The sequence below is a fragment of the Thunnus maccoyii genome, chromosome 11, assembly GCF_910596095.1.
Source record: "Thunnus maccoyii chromosome 11, fThuMac1.1, whole genome shotgun sequence".
NCBI classification, from domain to species: Eukaryota; Metazoa; Chordata; class Actinopteri; order Scombriformes; family Scombridae; genus Thunnus; species Thunnus maccoyii.
In genome coordinates this window covers 13,905,704-13,924,124 of record NC_056543.1, presented here as the reverse complement: position 1 = coordinate 13,924,124, position 18,421 = coordinate 13,905,704, and the positions used below count along the sequence as shown (strand labels likewise).

Genomic DNA, 18,421 nt, shown 5'->3' with positions numbered 1-18,421 from the left:
GTCTCAGCAACACTGAGGAAAGCCCTGGGCTAAGACGCGTCCGTTTCCTCCTGCTGCTCTGTGCATTATTAAAAGTGTTACATACTTATTTGGAAGTGCTGACGATTTAATTTGCTATTTCTGTGATTTTTGGGTCGGCACCCACTATACTTATATTATACTACATTTTAGTTGAGCACAACATTTCCTTTGTTTAACTTTGGATGATACCCAATTTATTTGTCTGACCTAAGTGAATGCACTTACACAGTGTTTTATACTGCTGCTGATAGCAGCAACAATTTCTAGAAAATGTTCAATTATGTTTCCTGAAGGCACAAACAAACTACACACATCATTTTTTACTTTTATTTACCAAGTAAGCTACCTGAGAACACATTCTCTTTTACAGTAATGATCTGATATTTATATATAAGAATATCCTTTAGGGATAAAAAGTATAAATCTCCTTTAATATGTTCCTATCGGTGCACTATTTCATCAATATCTCAACCGACCAATATCCATAACATTAATACTAATCCATTTTAGCATTTTAACGACAATCAGTGACTTTTGTTGATATATTATATAGCAATAAACTATAAACAATAACACAAAAATCATTGTAAAGAAAAGATGAACCGTATCAGATTAATTTGATTCACATCAAATCAAAGTAGTATCACTGCTTTAATATTCATGTTTATTAAATTCTTTGGGAGAATTCAGTGATTTTTCCCCTTCAACATGATGTGGTATGCTGTGAAAGGATGTCCTTGTCAACCTGCCTACTAACAGGTACACTGATAAATGTAGTATTTAACATCTCGCCTCGTATTCAACTATGTTCATGTACTGAGTGTTGTGGATTGCATCTGCGTTAACATATAAATGAGTTTGTGGTCCCGTTGTTGGGAGATATTTGTAGCATGTAGTGCCAGACGATGAGACCACCGAGTAAACAAGCCCTATATGTGCTGCCTCCCCCCCGTTGCCATGGTAACAGATGTGGGGACCGTCTCCTGTCTTCCCATGGCAACAGGAATAGTTGCCAGGTCAAGATTGAAACGTCCGACCTCATCAGTAGGACAAACCCACTCCGGACATGTGTGTGTGTGTTAACTGAAAATATGTGTGTGTGTGTGTGTATGTGTGTGTGTGTTCCTGGTGCTACTTGGAGGAAGGTGATATTATTAAAGCTGACAATGGTTCTGTATTTGACTCACATCCTGCAGGCAGGTCACCAGTTAATAGTAAACAGCGCACATACAATGTCTATACTTGTGAGGCCCCTCATTCACCGTAAAACCAAATCCTTACCTTTAAAGAACTGTGGACTGAACAAATGTCCTAACTTTATAAAAATATCCTGACTGTCCTCACTCTCAAGGTCTAATGCTCTAATTGGTCCACACAAAGACACTCACCCGTATCTTTCTGGCGATCACCTGGTGGATTAATTGTCAGGTAAATTATAGAACAGTCTTGCTCAGTGTTGGCTCCTCACTAGCCATCTGGATGTGACTTGTGAGGTTACATTTCCGCAAGAATTTAATTGCATTTGTGAGTGTGTGTCAGGTACTTTATCCACTCAAGAAACTGGCGGCCCGTGAAGTCGGTGATGTAGATAGCAAAGCCCCTAAAGACAAACTATGTAACCCTCCTTTGTTTGTCCTGTGTATTCATACTGAGTCATATAACCCATTTAACACCCGTATGTACTGATCCTTATAACACTTTTTTTTTTTTTTTTTTTAGAAAGATACATTTAAAAGGAATGCTGAGGGCAGTTTTTCTGCTGAGCTTGCTGCTAACCATGTAATTACAATGTTCCTGGTTTGATTCCAGCCAGCAACCTTTGTTGCATGTCACCCCACATCTCACTCTCGCACTTCCTGTCAGCTCTCTACTGTCCACTATCCAGTAAAAGTAAAATTGGCAACTGATACAATTCAGACCCAAACCAGAGCAAACAACTACACCAATAGTAAAGATCCGTCTCTCTGCTAATGTAGTGTCCTTTTCATTGAGCCAAACTGATAAAGGGAAATGTACTGTTCTGAAGATTCATCTTTATTGATCTTTACATGTTTAGCTGTAATTGTTCACCCAGTTACCTAATTACACAATCTTCTAGTATCAAAACCGAATGTAGAGGTGTTTCAGAACCACCCACCTCTGTTCCCTAATGTATTTTGCATGCAGGGTTTCTTTCATCAATCTTTCTAAAAAGCTGAAACATGACACATATTGTTATCTTCATAATATAAGCTAAATGGGTACCCACGGCAGCAGTGGTTCCCAACCTGGGGGTCGGGAGCCCCTCACAAGGGGCCTCTGGATTAATCTAAGAGGTCATGAGATGTTAGGAATGCAGAAAAAAAAAACATATTTCTGACACACGTTTTTCTCTTTAAGCTTTCCTCTGATTTTTACTTTGTTTATTGTGAATTACTTTATTTTATCTCCTCAAGCCTCTAAAAATTATTTAAATAAAACAAAATATCTTTCATTCAACGGGTCACAAGCCAAAATGGTTGAGAGTCACTGCACTACAGCACCAGTTTCTAACAAAAGACTTTGCACCTCGTTTTTTGATCATTTTGAAGAAAATAGTAATAAGAATATGTGATGAACTTTGTTTCTCAGAATACTCAACTCTATCATGCTGTGAAATAAAGTGCATAGTAAAAGCTATAGGTCTGAGGTCGGAAGCCTTGTTATGAAACACTGATGTAAACATCACACAACTGAGGGAAGAGTGTGTGACTGTATTTTTCCTTTTTGAGTAGGATTTCATCCTTGACCAGTGGAGGAGTAAATGTGGTTGCAGAGGTGGTGGAACATGGCCAATATCTCCGGGCTCAAGAGAGGAAATATTTTTATCGCTGCCAGGAGGTGGATTCTGAAGTCATGCTTGGATCTCAGGCACATTTCTGTTGAAAAACGTTAAAGACAGGAACTTAAAGCCCAGGTTGCAGGTGGGTGAGCTGACTCAGGTGTACTTACATGTTGAGTGGAAGCTGCACCTTGGCATGGGCCAGCAGCTCAGAGGTTATGGATGCCACTTTTGGAGGCACCAGTACCCCTGCCGAGGAGGGAGAGGGACCCGGGGAAGATGCATCCTAAAGACACACAGAAAAATACACACACTTACAAACTGAGTGGCTTCCATTTGAAATAAAAACATTACTTACAATATATGCCTGCAGTCTCCCAGCTTTTCAGTATGCATCCTAGGTATTATTTAGAGACAGCAAAAACACATTAAACCCAGGTGCGAATGCAACCGGAGGCAGTAAATGTAGAAGCAATGTGTCTCTGGTCTACAGCTATCAAAGAGAGAAAGTATTTTATTCACATGGAAGTGTCAGAGTGGGTGATTGGGGAATAAGTTAATAAAATCTGGTGAAACAGAGTCACCAATGAATTTTCTGGCTTGAAAAATTTACGTACATGTGTACTGCATCAGCTGGACTGATTTATTGGCCAATATCAGCTGATTGCAGACACATTGGTATTGGTGTATGTCAACAAATAAGTAATAAATTACAGAGTCATGTGTTTATGTAAATACTGATGGATTGACTGATACCGGTCAGCCTATGGGTGAAATTTATAAAGGTTTTTGGTTGTAATAGTTTTTGACTGCAGCTGCTTGGCTGCAATATTTTGTGGCAAAATGAACTGTTTTAGATGCTTTGACTTCATTAAAAAAAAAAAAAAAAAAAAATAACAGCTGTGTCAGTTCTACCACAAATGAGAAATATGCAAGTGCATCATTATCTCACACTGGGTAACCATGGATTAAATATTTCTGAGCATCATTTACCGCTATGTGTCATTCCAGTTTAATCCTATTACCAAATACATATAATTGGTGGATGGTAATTAAATAGATTTACTTAACTACTGCACTTATGAACAGTTTTGACGTACCTGATGTACTGTTTAAGGATGAGTTTGGTGTTATTCTATATTATTCTTATTATTAACAAACCCCATAAAAAGACCAAAACCAACAATACCTAAGTCCATCTCTAAACACTTTCCGACAAATTCTGTGTGAAGCTCTCAGCCCCGAGTCTTTAAAAACATGACTGTATAGTATAGTTTATTTGTTTTTTAGTAATTTGCTTGGCAGTTTTTAGCAAATGTCACCCAAACAAGAGTAAATGTGGTTTTTGTTGCGGACTATTTTCAGCAGTTTATTATAGAATTAATTATAGTATGTATTATAACTAAAGTGTGTGTGTGTGTGTGTGTGTGTGTGTGTGTGTGTGTGTGTGTGTGTGTGTGTGTGTGTGTGTGTGCACCTGGATGCGTGCAGCAGCCCTGGGGTCAGAGGAGCTGATGAGGACTGGGTGGGAGATCTCCATACTGTGTCTATTGTTAAGTTGGGCCGCTCTCTGGCTGACGGACAGTGCTGTGAACGAATGCCGCTTTTTGGCGTTTTTCTTCCCTTCACCTCTCCGATGGCCGGAGCCGTTTCCATTGGACGGGGAGGAACTGGGGGAGGCGCCAGGTGAGCAGGGGTCCAATGGGGCTGGCTCAGAGCTCGGACCTGGTGCGTTAGTTGTTGTAGGCTTGTCGATCTCCATCAACTGTTTTGCTGTTTCATTTAACTGAGAGGAGAGGAGAGGAGAGGAGAGGAGAGGAGAGGAGAGAGGAGAGAGGAGAGGAGAGGAGAGGAGAGGAGAGAGGAGAGAGGAGAGGAGAGGAGAGGAGAGGAGAGTGCAGGTGTTAGATTTCAGTCCTCAGTGATTCACGTCCATAACGAGGTCTCCAACACACAGAGGAAGTGTGTTTGTGTAGCCTTTCCTCACTTGTTCTTGTTGGCAGCTTTTCAAACTAGCATCATAACAATCATCCTTCACAACAGCTGGTCTAGTGAGACTCCCTCTGTCTCTCCTTTTTGTCAAACACACACATACTCGAATAACCCACCCAAAGGTGAGCAACTTTCTGCTTGCCAAGATTATTCTTTATTTCCTCACTCATTAGTTTAGCCTTAGGTAAAATCAATTACATTAAAGCTGGAGTGTGGCACTTTTAATTCAAACAGTATGTTTAAATGAACATCCATTATATTCAAGCTTGCCAAAATCTCTCTTCTGTATTTCACAGTGCACTGGAGTTTTTAATCTGGTGTCTGTGGTGACATTCCCGCACTGGCGCATCAGTAGTGATGCGTTTTATTTCAACGAGCAATTGGTTTCCCAAAGCTGAAGGGTCCCCATAGACCATGTGCACCAGAAACTTCAGTCAGCCGAGCTGGTTAACTTAGCCCTCCGCTAACTTGAGGGATACAATAATTTAATCATGCCGGATCAGACTGAATGGATCACATTCTGATAGCGAGATGAGTCTTTTCGTGGGGGTTGTGACACTCAAAACAATTTATCCACCATTTTACAGCTGCAACAGTTAACAGCTCATGCATGTACTCATAGAACTAGAACTTTACATCCAGGTAACTACTATTTACTCTCGCTGCCAGAGGGGGGAGACAAAAGTTCCCCACTGCAGGTTTAAATCTTATACATTAAAAATTTCTGTTATAAGGAAGTCAGCAATGCACAGGTGTTCAGAGTTTCTATTTATGTTCCCCTGTGACAGATGAGATGAGTGAGAATTCTAATATCACGAGCATTAGATGTGTAACATATATCTAGTGTCTGGCATATTGTACTGCAAAACAAATACAGCAGGAATTTCACATTGTCTACTAGTATTGAGACTGGGGGACGTCTGTGTTGTTGATCTGTGCTGCTCATTTGAGCTGTGGTGCGCCAGAACTGACAAATGTAACTGGTGTAGTCCAGGTCAGTTATATCACTGCTGGCTAGAGCTGACAGTTTATCAATATGGCATAAAAAAGTTGTGGAAATGTGAAGATGAGTGTTCCATACAAAGTGTATTCCAGCAAGTTGCATTTTTTCCTAAACGCACAAAAAGCCCAACAATGAGCTATTATGGTACTGCGCCAACATGTTTTCTGCCCCGTGGCTGTGAGCACATCTTGGTTGTAAATGGGAAACTCGTCTAGGAAAGCTTGGTGAACAATTACTGTGTGTTTGACAATCATAGAGCTCCGTGGTAGTTTAGGCAGGCACTTCAGCTGTTTTATAGTCACATGTTCCATTTAGCGTTCAATCATTCAATGAGGCAGTCATTACAAACAACCTGGTGCTTATTCATTCTACTTATTCCCAAACTCCTGCTGCTCCTCATTGCTCCTGAACTACCTGCTGCTTGCAATTTAACTCCTTCACCTCTCCAGCCTCCTACAGTATTTCCATTAGGTGTGGTTTCAAGAGGTTCATGTTCATTCGATATTGTATATTTCAGGCTCAGGTGAACTGAAAGACTGTGTCAAGCTTGTGTGGCATTTAAATGTATTTGCGTTGAAATAAATGGTTAAAAACAAACCAGAATATCTTGATGGGACATTTGTGATTTTCTGTTGTTTTTATTCTGTTATGATGTTGGATTTCTGTGTTAACATGGTCAAAGTTCCAAACAATTGAGCTGAACGTATGTAGAAATGCTCCCTGCAAGTCAAAAGCCAGGGCTTCAACCTACTCTGAATGTTTAGTTTGCTACTTTTTCCTTGTGATGATGGCAGATTGTTCAAGCGTGCCCTCAAACAGCATGTGTTCTGCAGCCTCTGTTGCTAAGGTTGTTCCATGGGTTGTTTGCGTTGTTCACTCGCATTTTTCAGATTGGATTCAGACTCGAACATGTCCGGATTTAAGAAGATAACACAGAGTAGAGGACAAGAAAAACAAGTGAAATCAAACTACTATTGTGTGTTTACGTAGCCTCGGGAGCTGCCAATCAGAGGAGAGAAGGCTCTTAAAGAGACAGGAGCTAAAACAGCCTGTTACAGACAGAGGCTGAACTGAGCGGCTTCATAAAGGACCAGTATAAGGCAAATAAGGAGTTTTTTGAGCTGTAAATCATGCATAGATATTCCAGTAGAGCCCCAGAATACAAATATAGACCTGGAAATGTGCAGTTTCTGTCCCCTTTAAGGCCAAATTTGCAAATTTGCATTGCAAGTAGATACAAAACCTTTCTAAATACACCTGTCAAAATGTTCAAACCCTGCAACATGTTATGTGAATATGTTCCGTACAATGTATGAACACTTGAGTGAATGATATTTCTCTTTTGTTACAAGTATGCTGTGTTCAACACATACCTCAGTGAAATTCTATAACATTATCTCTGCGCAATGTTCAACACTTGTCTCTATAGTGTAAAAGCAAACATGTGAAGCAAATATTACACCTACAGTACTTGTGTTATATCAGTATGCAAACTTCCTGTGCGGGAATTCTTGGTGTAATATTGGTGAGATCTAAAAGGGCATGAAGTTATTCTTTAAATTGTTATGGGTCATGACTTTGTTTTCTTAACAGGCTTGCACACACACACACACACACACACACACAAACAGCGGTCAAACAGGGACACATAATATGTTAACAGACAACACCAGCTTCAGCCCTCCAACAAATTTACATCGCAATCATGTCTGCTTAACGTAACCTCAAACAATCCCTGGAGAGAAAGTCGAGTTATTTCTCCCTGTGTGTGCGTGCATGCATGCATGTGTGTGTGTGTGAAAAATAAAGAGTGTGTACAGTGCAGTGTGTACAAGACCGACCCGTCTGGGCTCAGTGTTGGTGATGTTGTATTTCCATATTAATAGATATGCTAATCGAACCCAAATCATATGCTAATGAGCATGATGGATTGATGCTGCAGATACACTCACTTTGTTCTCATGAGGCGGAATAGAGGACACACACACACAGACACACACACCCACAGAAGGTCACCAAAGCAACACACGTCACATGTCATGCACTCAAAACATAGTGTGTTGCAACCAACCAAGAAAACTTTTACTGAGTCTCTTATACTCATGCATTTAAGTTTGTACCTCTACATGCAGTAGTTGCCAGTCACACACACACACACACACACACACACACACCAAAGCCTGTTATGTCAGTTTCTCTTTAACTACCGCTGCTATAGTGCCCGGTCATGCTGCAGTAAAGGAGATAAGGGAGTATAAATGTGTGTGAGAGAAAGAGAGAGGAGGACGTTGTTGATAGAGACAGTTCTTCATTTGGTGCTTTTGGCTGAATGAAATCTCCAAGGTCATCTATTATATGTTGAACTAACTGTACTCTGCATCTTTTAGAGGGTGAGCACTCTCTCTAGGTAATACTTAGACTCCAGCTGATGAGCTGATATCTGCACTGCGAAAAGGAAGCCAGCAAGATGCATGCGTACACATGGACACTCACACACACACACACACACACACGCACGCACATAAACAGTGGCAGGTGTGTGCCAGCTCATTCCTGCTGCAGACATGGTGCACAAAGAGAGACAGAGAGAAGAAAGAGAAAGAGGTAAGTGTGCTTTACATGTGTTATAATGTGTGACCTTGAACTCAAACCTCCCAAACCTGTCCAGAGCAAGACAAACCAAACCGAGCCTGACCAAAACTCGTCTCCAGTCTGCAAGAACCCTCTTTAGACCTGCCCAACCAACCCACCCTTAACTTAAACTCACCTGAACCCACACCAAACCTTTAACAGTAACAGTGAACAACACAAACCAACCCACTCATCATCACACCCACCCTATGTTGAGCCCGGTACAGTACAAACAAAACAACATACCATAAATCCACCCCAGATGCTTGTGAGCTCAATGAATCAGCTAAGCCTTCAAAACCGTCTGCTCCCCAGTTAACAGTGCTGATAAAAACTGGCCTGTGGTTGAATTGCTGACCCATGTAATAAGTCTTCAAACTCACTGATGCATTACTCAAACTAGACTTCCTAGTTTGAATTTCATCCTCTCCCCATTACATTTAGCAACATTTTTTACCTCGCGCTATTTATGCCCACTAAGGCGACAAACAACAGCACCCTCTTCGAATTTAGTGACCGCCAGTCACTTCACACAATTCCCATGTCATACCACAGGCCTTAGTGGTCAATTGGGATTTATTGCTCAGATCTGATTTTTGGGACGGTCAGCAGCCTGAAAGAGAGACATGTCGTGACGTGATTTTATAACTGAACTAATGCCAGAACGCAAGCTTTTTATTTCTCTGACGTTCTCACATAACAAATGATGAACAACAGCATTTAAACACAAGTCTTGCAAGTAAAACATCCAACTCAAAAGCTGTTATATCAGGTTAGTGTGGTGAGGCTGCTCTGCAGGTGCGCTTGATTTGACAGCAACTGCAGTAACTGGGCGGAGATAAGCCTCCTGAATTTGCACCCAAATGCTGTCAAAACTTTCTTAGTGCAACCTCGTTAACCAAGAAAGAGGCAGAAGAATGTGCCTGGAGGCATGAGGGAGTTAAAGCACAATGAAAGCACCCTGAATAATCACTGTGACAAAACACTCAATACAAAGTGAAAAACAAGAGACATCCGCCGAGTGAAACGGATGAAAGAGCAGGGGGACTTAATAATAATTAGAATAGTTATAATTAAATAAAATCAGTTCTCTTTCAAATCAAACATAACAAAATATGAGTGGAAAGTATTTTTCTTGCAACTGCATTTATAACCTTTTTTACTCAAACATAACTTAATCATGTCATGTGATATGCTACTTCAGTAAATATTACTGGGACCACAACAGAAAATTGCAGATGAACATTTAATATCCAGGAATTCACATTATAGACACTAACACTGACTATCCCTGTAACAAACTGGCCACAATTTCACACATTGACCATACATGGTGCAGCCATATACTAGGTTTAGAGCTAGTCTTGTTTGTTTGGCTGTTCACATTATTTTTTTAAATGTGGCCAGTATCAGATTCCAGTGTGAAGTGGTCACAGTCCTGAACTGACCTGCACGCACAAAAGAACAGTAACAAAGACGTCACATGCAGCACACTGTCGTATGAAGTCAGCATTTACCATTTCATTTATAAGTTGAAGTGCAGTGGAAGCCAGCAGAATTGTGAGCAGATGATAATGAGGATGGAGATGAGGAGAAAGAGAGCCAAATTTTTAATTATGGCTTTTTGTGGAGCAATGGCTGCTACTTGTGTAAAATTTCAGGATGTCAAGGGCTATTTTTAACTAAATCTGTCAGCGCCTCTCCACAAGACTCTTGTGGCAAGACATTCGGTTCAGGTGACCCATTGGGTTGTATTGGCTGGAGTGACATAAAAGTCACATCAGGCCTGTATCTGATTTGGGGCCACATATGAAAGTGGCCCAAATCAGAATTTATTGATTTGTGTTGTTCACACTGTTATGAAAAAAAAAACCTTTTTGTAGTGACATCCCATCATCATCGGCAAACCCCTCATTACCAATCTATGTACGTTATCCACAAGCAGTCTTCATTCACACCCGAGCTGTGAGACAACAGCTCACAGTGAAACACACACATACAGCTCAGCAGAAGTCCAGCTGGGTCCTCCTCATTAGACTCTCACTGCAGACACACACATACACACATACACAAACACACACACACACACACACACACACACACTTGACAGGCCCCTATAGCCCTGCTGTGTCAAAGTGATGGAGAAGTCTAAATTATTGATGCATCTCTATCTAATAGGAGCCCCAGTGTGTCTGTGTGTGTTTGTGTGCCGACTTCCCTCGGTCCATGGCTTCACACATCACAATCACCTCCGAGAGTTGTTTGGTCAACCAGCTAATCTCGGGGACATGATTGGATCACCGAGAGTCCAAACCCCTGTCGGCCACTAAACCCATATATCTGTATGGATGTGGATATAAACACATGCATTTTGTATAAGTGTGAGTGATTGTTTGCGATTGATTAGCGGATGAACGAGAAAAGCAATATAATATTTTAAAAGCAGCATGGAGGATGCGTCATCCCATTACTCTCTTTCTGTCTATAACCTGATCCTTAATTAATTCCTCTAAGCTACAGCGCATGGATACACAATGCACCTGGTACCTGACCTAACGACAGGCTTATTGTCTTGATGCAAACACACACACACATAACACAGCAGTGCCTCCCAGTCTGATTGAACCTCCTGTCAAGTTTCATCATTTGCTTTCCGACAGGGCCATGAGAGAATCAGCGTGTTCACAAATTTGTGGTAGTGATGGAGGGAGAAGAGAAGCCTTAACAACAGCGAGAAAGAAGAAATCAAACATCCTTGCAGTTTTCACCAATGGCTTTTTTTTTTTTTTACCACGGCTTAAAAACCTTAAATGCTACCCAGAGCAAATGGTGCATGGTATTTATTCAGTGGCACAAGGATTAAAGTAAACTATGTTCCACTCTTGACAGGCATGGCACCATGAAAGAAGGTAAAACGTTCAGGGTTTTTATCCTTTTACTGAGAGGAAATTCCTTAAATAAAACTCCACCTCAGTGGAGTTACACACAGCATTGCTAATGCAATTTGCATTTCTGGTGCAGTTTTAATATTTGGTTGTGTATTCCTACACATATGTGGTCAAACATAGACAACATAATAGCACATCTTAATATGGGAACAACATGAGTTGATTTCAATGTAGTGTGAAACACAAATCCCATGTTTGATGCAGAATAATGAGCACACAATATACCCGCAGTGTGAGTAATGTTTATATTGAAGTAATACAGTATCTGAGACCTCCTTTCAGCCCAGAAGGAGGGTTTTGAAAGCAGGTCGGACAGTGCAGGGTGACCCATTTACATCGACTGCAAACAAAGTCACCGGTCATCTGAAAGGAGTATAAATACAGTTGAGGTACACGAGGATTAATGATTGTTATTCAACATCACAAATAGTGATCCTGAGGGTTGTCTTTTCCTTGAATAAAAAGGAGAACACTGATGGAGCTCCTACAATGTAATGTTCTGTATATAAAAGTTAGCCAGCTTGCAATTGTAATTATCTAAAATGATGCACTTATTATCTCTGCCTGTTACATCCTGACCTGAAAGTGATGTTCACTGTGTTCTTTTTGAAAACATGTGGAACTGATGCTATTACCAACGAAAAGTAAATAATGCATCACTAATTTCCACTGCCAGTGGCTTTTAGATAGACAGATATACTTTATCGATCCCCAAAGTGGAAACCACAATAACACACAGATGACTGAGTTGCCGACAGGGGCGGCGCCAACAATTATTTAAGACAAGATTTATGATGACAGCAGGTATCCATAAAAAAAAGTATGGATTACGGCACAAAGAGCTGATAAACATTGGGTAAAAATTTAAAGTGAAACTGCCACAGAGTTAAGGACAATGCATCCTAGTTTATAGTTATAAAGAGTTCAAGTATATTTAAATAAATATATTTACATTTAAACCCAGTGAACAGAAATAGATGATTATTAGTATATTCCTTTTCCATTGAAAAATCTGAATAAGTCAGTGTCTCTTCCTGTGAATGATGAGGAACACAGGTTTCTGTCACCCCTTCAATGGACACCATTAAAGTAGTGTGAATGTTTCCACCCATAAAAAAACAGAACATTACTGTTTGTCATCAAAGTGGACTGGATACCAAAGTGGAAGTCTCTCCTGAAACACCAACATTTATAAATAAATGATAAATAAAATAAGACATACTTTCATACAAACGCTCAGTTGTAAAATTGCTGTTTCTTGTACAGTTATTTTTTTGTAGTAACTTGATATGTAAGGGGTTTATTTTGTGTGTGTGTGTGTGCGTGCACGCTTGTGTGTCTGTTGGTTTACCTCCACATAGAGAATGGGAAAGATACCAATCTTGTCTCCCAGCATGCCTTCTGCCCAGTTCTCATCCACTCGCCTGATTACTGTCAGTACTTCATCCTGGAGAGAGAGGCGGAGAGTGAGACTACACACACACACACACACACACACACAAACACACACACACCCTGTTGGTACATTTGAATCGATATAGGAAAATGTCTTATTTAGGGTGATTTTTAAGAACAAATGAAGGAATAAATAAATGAATGTTTTTCTTTTTTGCGTGATTAGTGATGAGTTAGAGCCAGTAGTGTACTTTTGGAGGGTTCAAATCACGTTTTGGTGAATATAAGACTGTTGGAAAAATGAAAATGACTAACCCAGAACAATTTTGTATTTTAAGGTGATGCATCTGTTTTTGCTCTATTGTGACCTTAGCACAGGGTGTGCTACTTTAGACTAGTTATAAACCCGACCACGACAAGTATAGGCATCTATGAACTAAATTATTTTACACCAGATGTCAGTCAAGTGTACTGGATACAATATCAATACTGTGAGAGGTATCAACTACAATGTCACCTAAAAATTTAAACTCTTATACCTTTCTGTAACTTCAAGAACCTTCTCAATAATTGTTCTCTGCCTGCCTGTGATTGCTTCAACTAAAGCTACACATTGTATTTTGTCTAATATCTGTTTTATTAATGTGTTTGTCCATCCTTGTTACTTTTCCTGTGGTTTCATTTAAATGTAAACAGGACATTGCCAACCTAACCTGTATACATAATTAAATAACACGTAACAAATAACTTGCAAGTACATGCTCACCTTTACCTATATACTTAGTATTGCACAAAAGTTTCAGGCACTTTGGGTGTTTAGATTCGTATCAATAATGCAATACCATCAGGGAGGTGGCTGAAGAAACCCTGATCTCAACATTGTGGAGTCAGTCTGGTCAGACTCTCTTACACGAGGAAACAGAAGCAACTGAGATGCTTAAATCCACAGAAGAACTGTGGCAAGTTCTCCAAGATGCTTGTAAGTGACCTGTATTTTCTGTCTACTATACTTCATTCTGTAGTTAAATAAAAACTATTCATGGCATTATTTTTGAAAGCATTCTCATGTTACTTTTAGTGCCTAAAACTTTTGCACAGTACATATGATATTCTCAGCTATATTAAATCCTACACACATATAGTGATATTACATCCCTTCACCACACACACACACACACACAGACTTCATCAAGAAAGTATTTCCCCCCTTCTTGTTCCTCTCCTCACATGAATATAATATCTTGGTTAGACCATTAGGGACGGCGGTGATAATGCTGGTAAATGACTGTGTATTAGTCATACTGAATAATTACCTTTCACACTGAGAAAACAATATCACACACACTGGTTCCGCATGACAACACACATACAGCACACTGCAGGGGTATGCATCTCTACGTGAGTATACGACTTCGTGTAATCTTCAATCGTTAACCTGTTGATAATATGGACTATTAACAGCTTATTGTCATCTGTTAATTTAGATGTCGAACTCTGTGTGTTTGAGATGAAGTATCTATTGCTTGTATTGCACTTTGTCTTAAAACACCTACAATGAAGTGTACTGCACACTGTAATTTAATAATCTCTCTCTTCCTCTCCCGACAAACACAGTCAGGGCGGATATGTCGAACGTTCAGTCCTATCACAAATGAGTCTGTGTAACAGCGAGAACCAAACGACAAGCTTTGAGGAACAAGACAGAACAAGGAATACAAATGACTGTTTACACCAAATCCAGCCTGGATACATACTTCTTAGGGAGTGTCTTCTCTCATTTTGTCTTTATCTCACCATCTCCGTGGTGATACTTTGAAAAATGGAGCAATTTTGAGACTCATTTTTAAGAGGTGAGATGTGAAATGGAAGTATACGGAGCCCCTAAAAAGCGTTTTTTTGTTTTATATTCATTTAATGATTTATTGGTTATGTATTTATGATTGGTATGTATGTCAAGTATGTTTGGGAGATGAATGTTTTGTGATGCAGCGACGCTGAGCCCAAGAAAATTTTCCCTAAGGGGACAGTAAAGTATATCTTATCTTATTTTCTGAACTACTTTGGTGAAAAATGTTGATCATTGTTTACTACAGCCCAAGATGATGTCCTCAAATGTCTTCTTTTGTCTCTACCAACAGTCCACAACCAAGTTTACTATCATACAAACCAGAAAATATTCACATTTGAGGAGCTGAAATCACAACAAATGACCTGACAATGAATCAATTATCGAAAAGTCGGCAATTAATATAATAGTTGACTAAGCTCTAAATTTTACGCTCCCTCATAATACTTTTGCGTTGCCTCACAGTATGTTTTGCACATCTTTGAATCCATAGAGGAAGGCTGAACTGCATAATGATGCAATAGTATCAGTGTCTCAGCTGTGACTGCTCTGCCAGAATTCTGTATGATTGTAGCTAATGTTGCGATAATTAGCAGAGTTAGTTAAACTAGTTCTCTAAACTATATTATGACTGGCAGCTGCTGCTGTGATTCTGACAGGCAGTAACTGTTATTCTATAGCCATGGGATGGCTATAGCTTTGGCCTCTGCTCTTGCAGTATTTGTATGTGCGCTGGTTTGATTGTTATGCTGACAGCTGTGACACATTAATAATGGGTGTAACTAACTACATGCAGGGGTGGTGTAGTGTGTGCGGTGAAGCGAAAGAGCAGTGCTTGCTGAGCTGTAGCTATTCCTGAATTCTGCTGTATGATAACACACCTGTCATATCTGATAGAAGCACCGTATTCAAATCCCAAGTGTCAGACTATTAATCAGAGCGGTGAAGAGTAGCTACAGTTCAGCTGCTGTAGCTATATCCATAGCATCATAGCAACAACCACAAATGAAGCTGTAGCCCGAGCAATAAGCCTGTCCACAGTCACAGCCACAGCTTCAACCAGAGCTCAACCCACAGCCAGGCAGCTACAGCTGTGGACACAGTCAGCTTCGAGGCAATGCAGGGTTATTGTGAGGTAACGCAAAAGTACGTTAGAAAAAAATAACCGTTCAAGGGCTCTGTAGAAATGCTTTAATTTAACCTTGTGTCTAAAGGTAGGGTCTGTGCTGTTCCCCTGACTTCAGCGGGGAGTTCATTCCACCTCTGTGTAGCCAGCACAGAGAGGAGCCTTGACAAAGATGACCACAAGGCCCTCGGAGTGAAGGGACGGCTGAACCTATAGAGGTAGAGGAGTGCATTGGTCAGGCTAGAGTGTAGGATTTGACAGTGCATGGAAGTAGAAAGGAGCAGTTCCTTTCACTGCCCTGTAGACCAGAGTCTTCAACTGGATGAGAGCAGCGAAAGGGATCCGGTGTGGTGAGCGGAGAAGTGGAGTAGTGTGGGTGTTTAATAGCAGGTGGGCAGCAGCATTCTGGACTAGCTGCAGAGGTCTGGTGGCAGATGCAGGGGCTCAGGCGAGCGGGCAGTCCAAGCGGGAGATGACAAGTGTCAATGCCTGGCTGCCTCCCTAATGAGTAAGGTGCCGCCTCCCTAATGATGTTGTACAGGAGAAACATACAGGAGCAGGCTCCTGCTGCGATAACTGGTAAGAATGACAGTTCATCCTCCAAGCTTCACGACCAAGTTCCATGCTGTTCGAATCAACCAACTTACCATCTTACAGCTTTGAAAAGGAGATGTTTTTTTTTTTTTCAGCAGTGCAGATTTTATAGCTCTAGTCGTGTATTCTTGTTGCTTCGAATGTAAAAGCCAATAGCGTTAATTTTAAGAACATGGAGGAAAAGGTCAAAACTGCATTTCCTTTGGGAAGGAACCACACAGAGCTTGTACTTTTCACTCTGTTTGAAGTTGCTCTGGTTTACATCACAAGAACCAATCTGTGAGTAGAGTCAGTAGTGATAAATTATTAGTGTCCTACAAAGAAATAGTCTGGTTTAACACAATAGATAAGTGTTTGCTTCTACTACAGTATTTATCCATCCCTCCAAGGAGGTTTCTCTGCACTGATTCTTCCATGCTGCCTTCCCATATTCTTATATTGCTATGTTTGCACTGTGATTGATACAACAAGTGTCCTCAGATGAGTGTGTGATCTGTATATGTGTGTGTGTGTGTGTGTGTCTGTGTGCGCTACCTTGCTGAAGGCCAGACAGTCTTTATCCTGGTCTTTGTTTTTGACCTCAAAGTCATACAGTGCTTTGCCCTGGGGCGGAGTCTGGCTCAGGGGACGCAGCAGCTGGATGTAACTAGCAGGCAAGAAACCATGGCAACCGTTGAGCTCGCCGTGGTACCAGTTGTCATCCACCTTACGTCGCAGGATGATGATGTCACCCTTCGAGAACTGGAGATCGCCTGGCTCCTTTCCCTCGTAGGAGTACAGGGCTTTACCACAAGGCAGTGCTGGAATATTCTGCAAAACATACACACATACAAATACTTATTGTAAGCACAAAACATTTATTTATACACAAGTTTGAACAGATATCATACCACCATTTTTTTAAAATTATATTATTTTATATATAAAATTATATTTACAACAGGTTTATCTTTTCAACAACAGTAACAAGGCAGTATGCTCGATGTAGTGTGCAAATAGTTTGATATCAATAAAGAAATAAAAGGGAAAGGGGAAAATAATCAAATTAATTAATTAGAGATCAAATACATTACATAAGGCTCTAGTTTTCACAGCTTTAGAGTTTGTGCAGGATTTCAGTGTGACTAGGTAGGATTTTAAGCAGGACATGAAGACAGTAGGGTTGGGCTTCCCTTTTGCAAAATTGCTGGAGTGTATATGAAATCTTGCTAATAAAGAAATAATATTAATAACATGCATTTTCCTGGCAGACATTTCATCAGCAAAAATACCAAATAAAATAAATTCAATTTTAAATTTGAGTTGAGGATCTAATTTAAGGTGATACCAAAAAGTTTGCCTAAAGGTACAGTCCCAAAAAAGAAAAAGAAAAAGAAAGGTTACTGTTTCATCTGTGCTGTGACAGATGGAACAAAGATGGTCAATGTTCAACTTATATTTTACAATAACTGAATTATATGTAATATTTTCAGAGACACTAAATACAGCCAATTGCTATTATTGTAAACTGTATACTGTATATGCAAGGCAAGATTAGAAAGCTTAACAGGGGTAGCAACAGTAACTAAGAGGTAGGGGCTTAGCGAAAGGTCATTTTTTGTGGGCTGGTGGACTGAAATGACTGTAAGACTTAAGTCTGAATTGCCGGGACCTCGATCCTGCAAGTGATGTCTTTAATTAATAGAGGTTCAAGAAGTTTTCTCCACTCACATTCTGCTGTTAAGAAGACACTTCTGTATTTTGCTCTTAAATTTCAGCTTGTTTCAGTGGCCAGATGTTATTACCTGTCAGTTATCTTCTCCTAAACCAGAAACCAGGGTCTCAGTGAGGATAAGCTGCTCTTCTGTACTGTTGCCCCACTAGTGATTAACATAAAAGGCCTAGGTGACAGGTATATTTTTTTAAATAAAAATCTTACATAGAGCAGCATTAAGTGCATTTTAAAAGCCTCTACAGAGGATTAAAAGCACTGCTTTCTAGTATTAGTGTCACTGTGTTGAAATGATGGCAGATAACTACACCACATAAACCTTGGGGTTGACAATTGCGTGAGTTTCTGGTGAAA

General features: G+C 40.2%; 1 protein-coding gene across 3 annotated transcripts in view; it reads right to left on the bottom strand.

Annotated features, from left to right (window-relative positions):
* Window positions 1-18,421, bottom strand: part of LOC121906809 (E3 ubiquitin-protein ligase SH3RF3-like) — a 103,326-nt gene that overhangs the window by 20,491 nt on the left and 64,414 nt on the right. For 2 of the 3 annotated variants that reach the window (XM_042425942.1, XM_042425943.1), the window contains exons 2-5: window positions 16,891-17,166; window positions 12,747-12,842; window positions 4,299-4,607; window positions 2,992-3,107 (exon numbers count right to left, since the gene is read on the bottom strand). In XM_042425942.1, the coding sequence (XP_042281876.1) occupies window positions 2,992-3,107; window positions 4,299-4,607; window positions 12,747-12,842; window positions 16,891-17,166 (797 nt within the window). The remainder of the gene's footprint in view (window positions 1-2,991; window positions 3,108-4,298; window positions 4,608-12,746; window positions 12,843-16,890; window positions 17,167-18,421) is intronic. The other variant, XM_042425944.1, reaches the window with a different exon arrangement.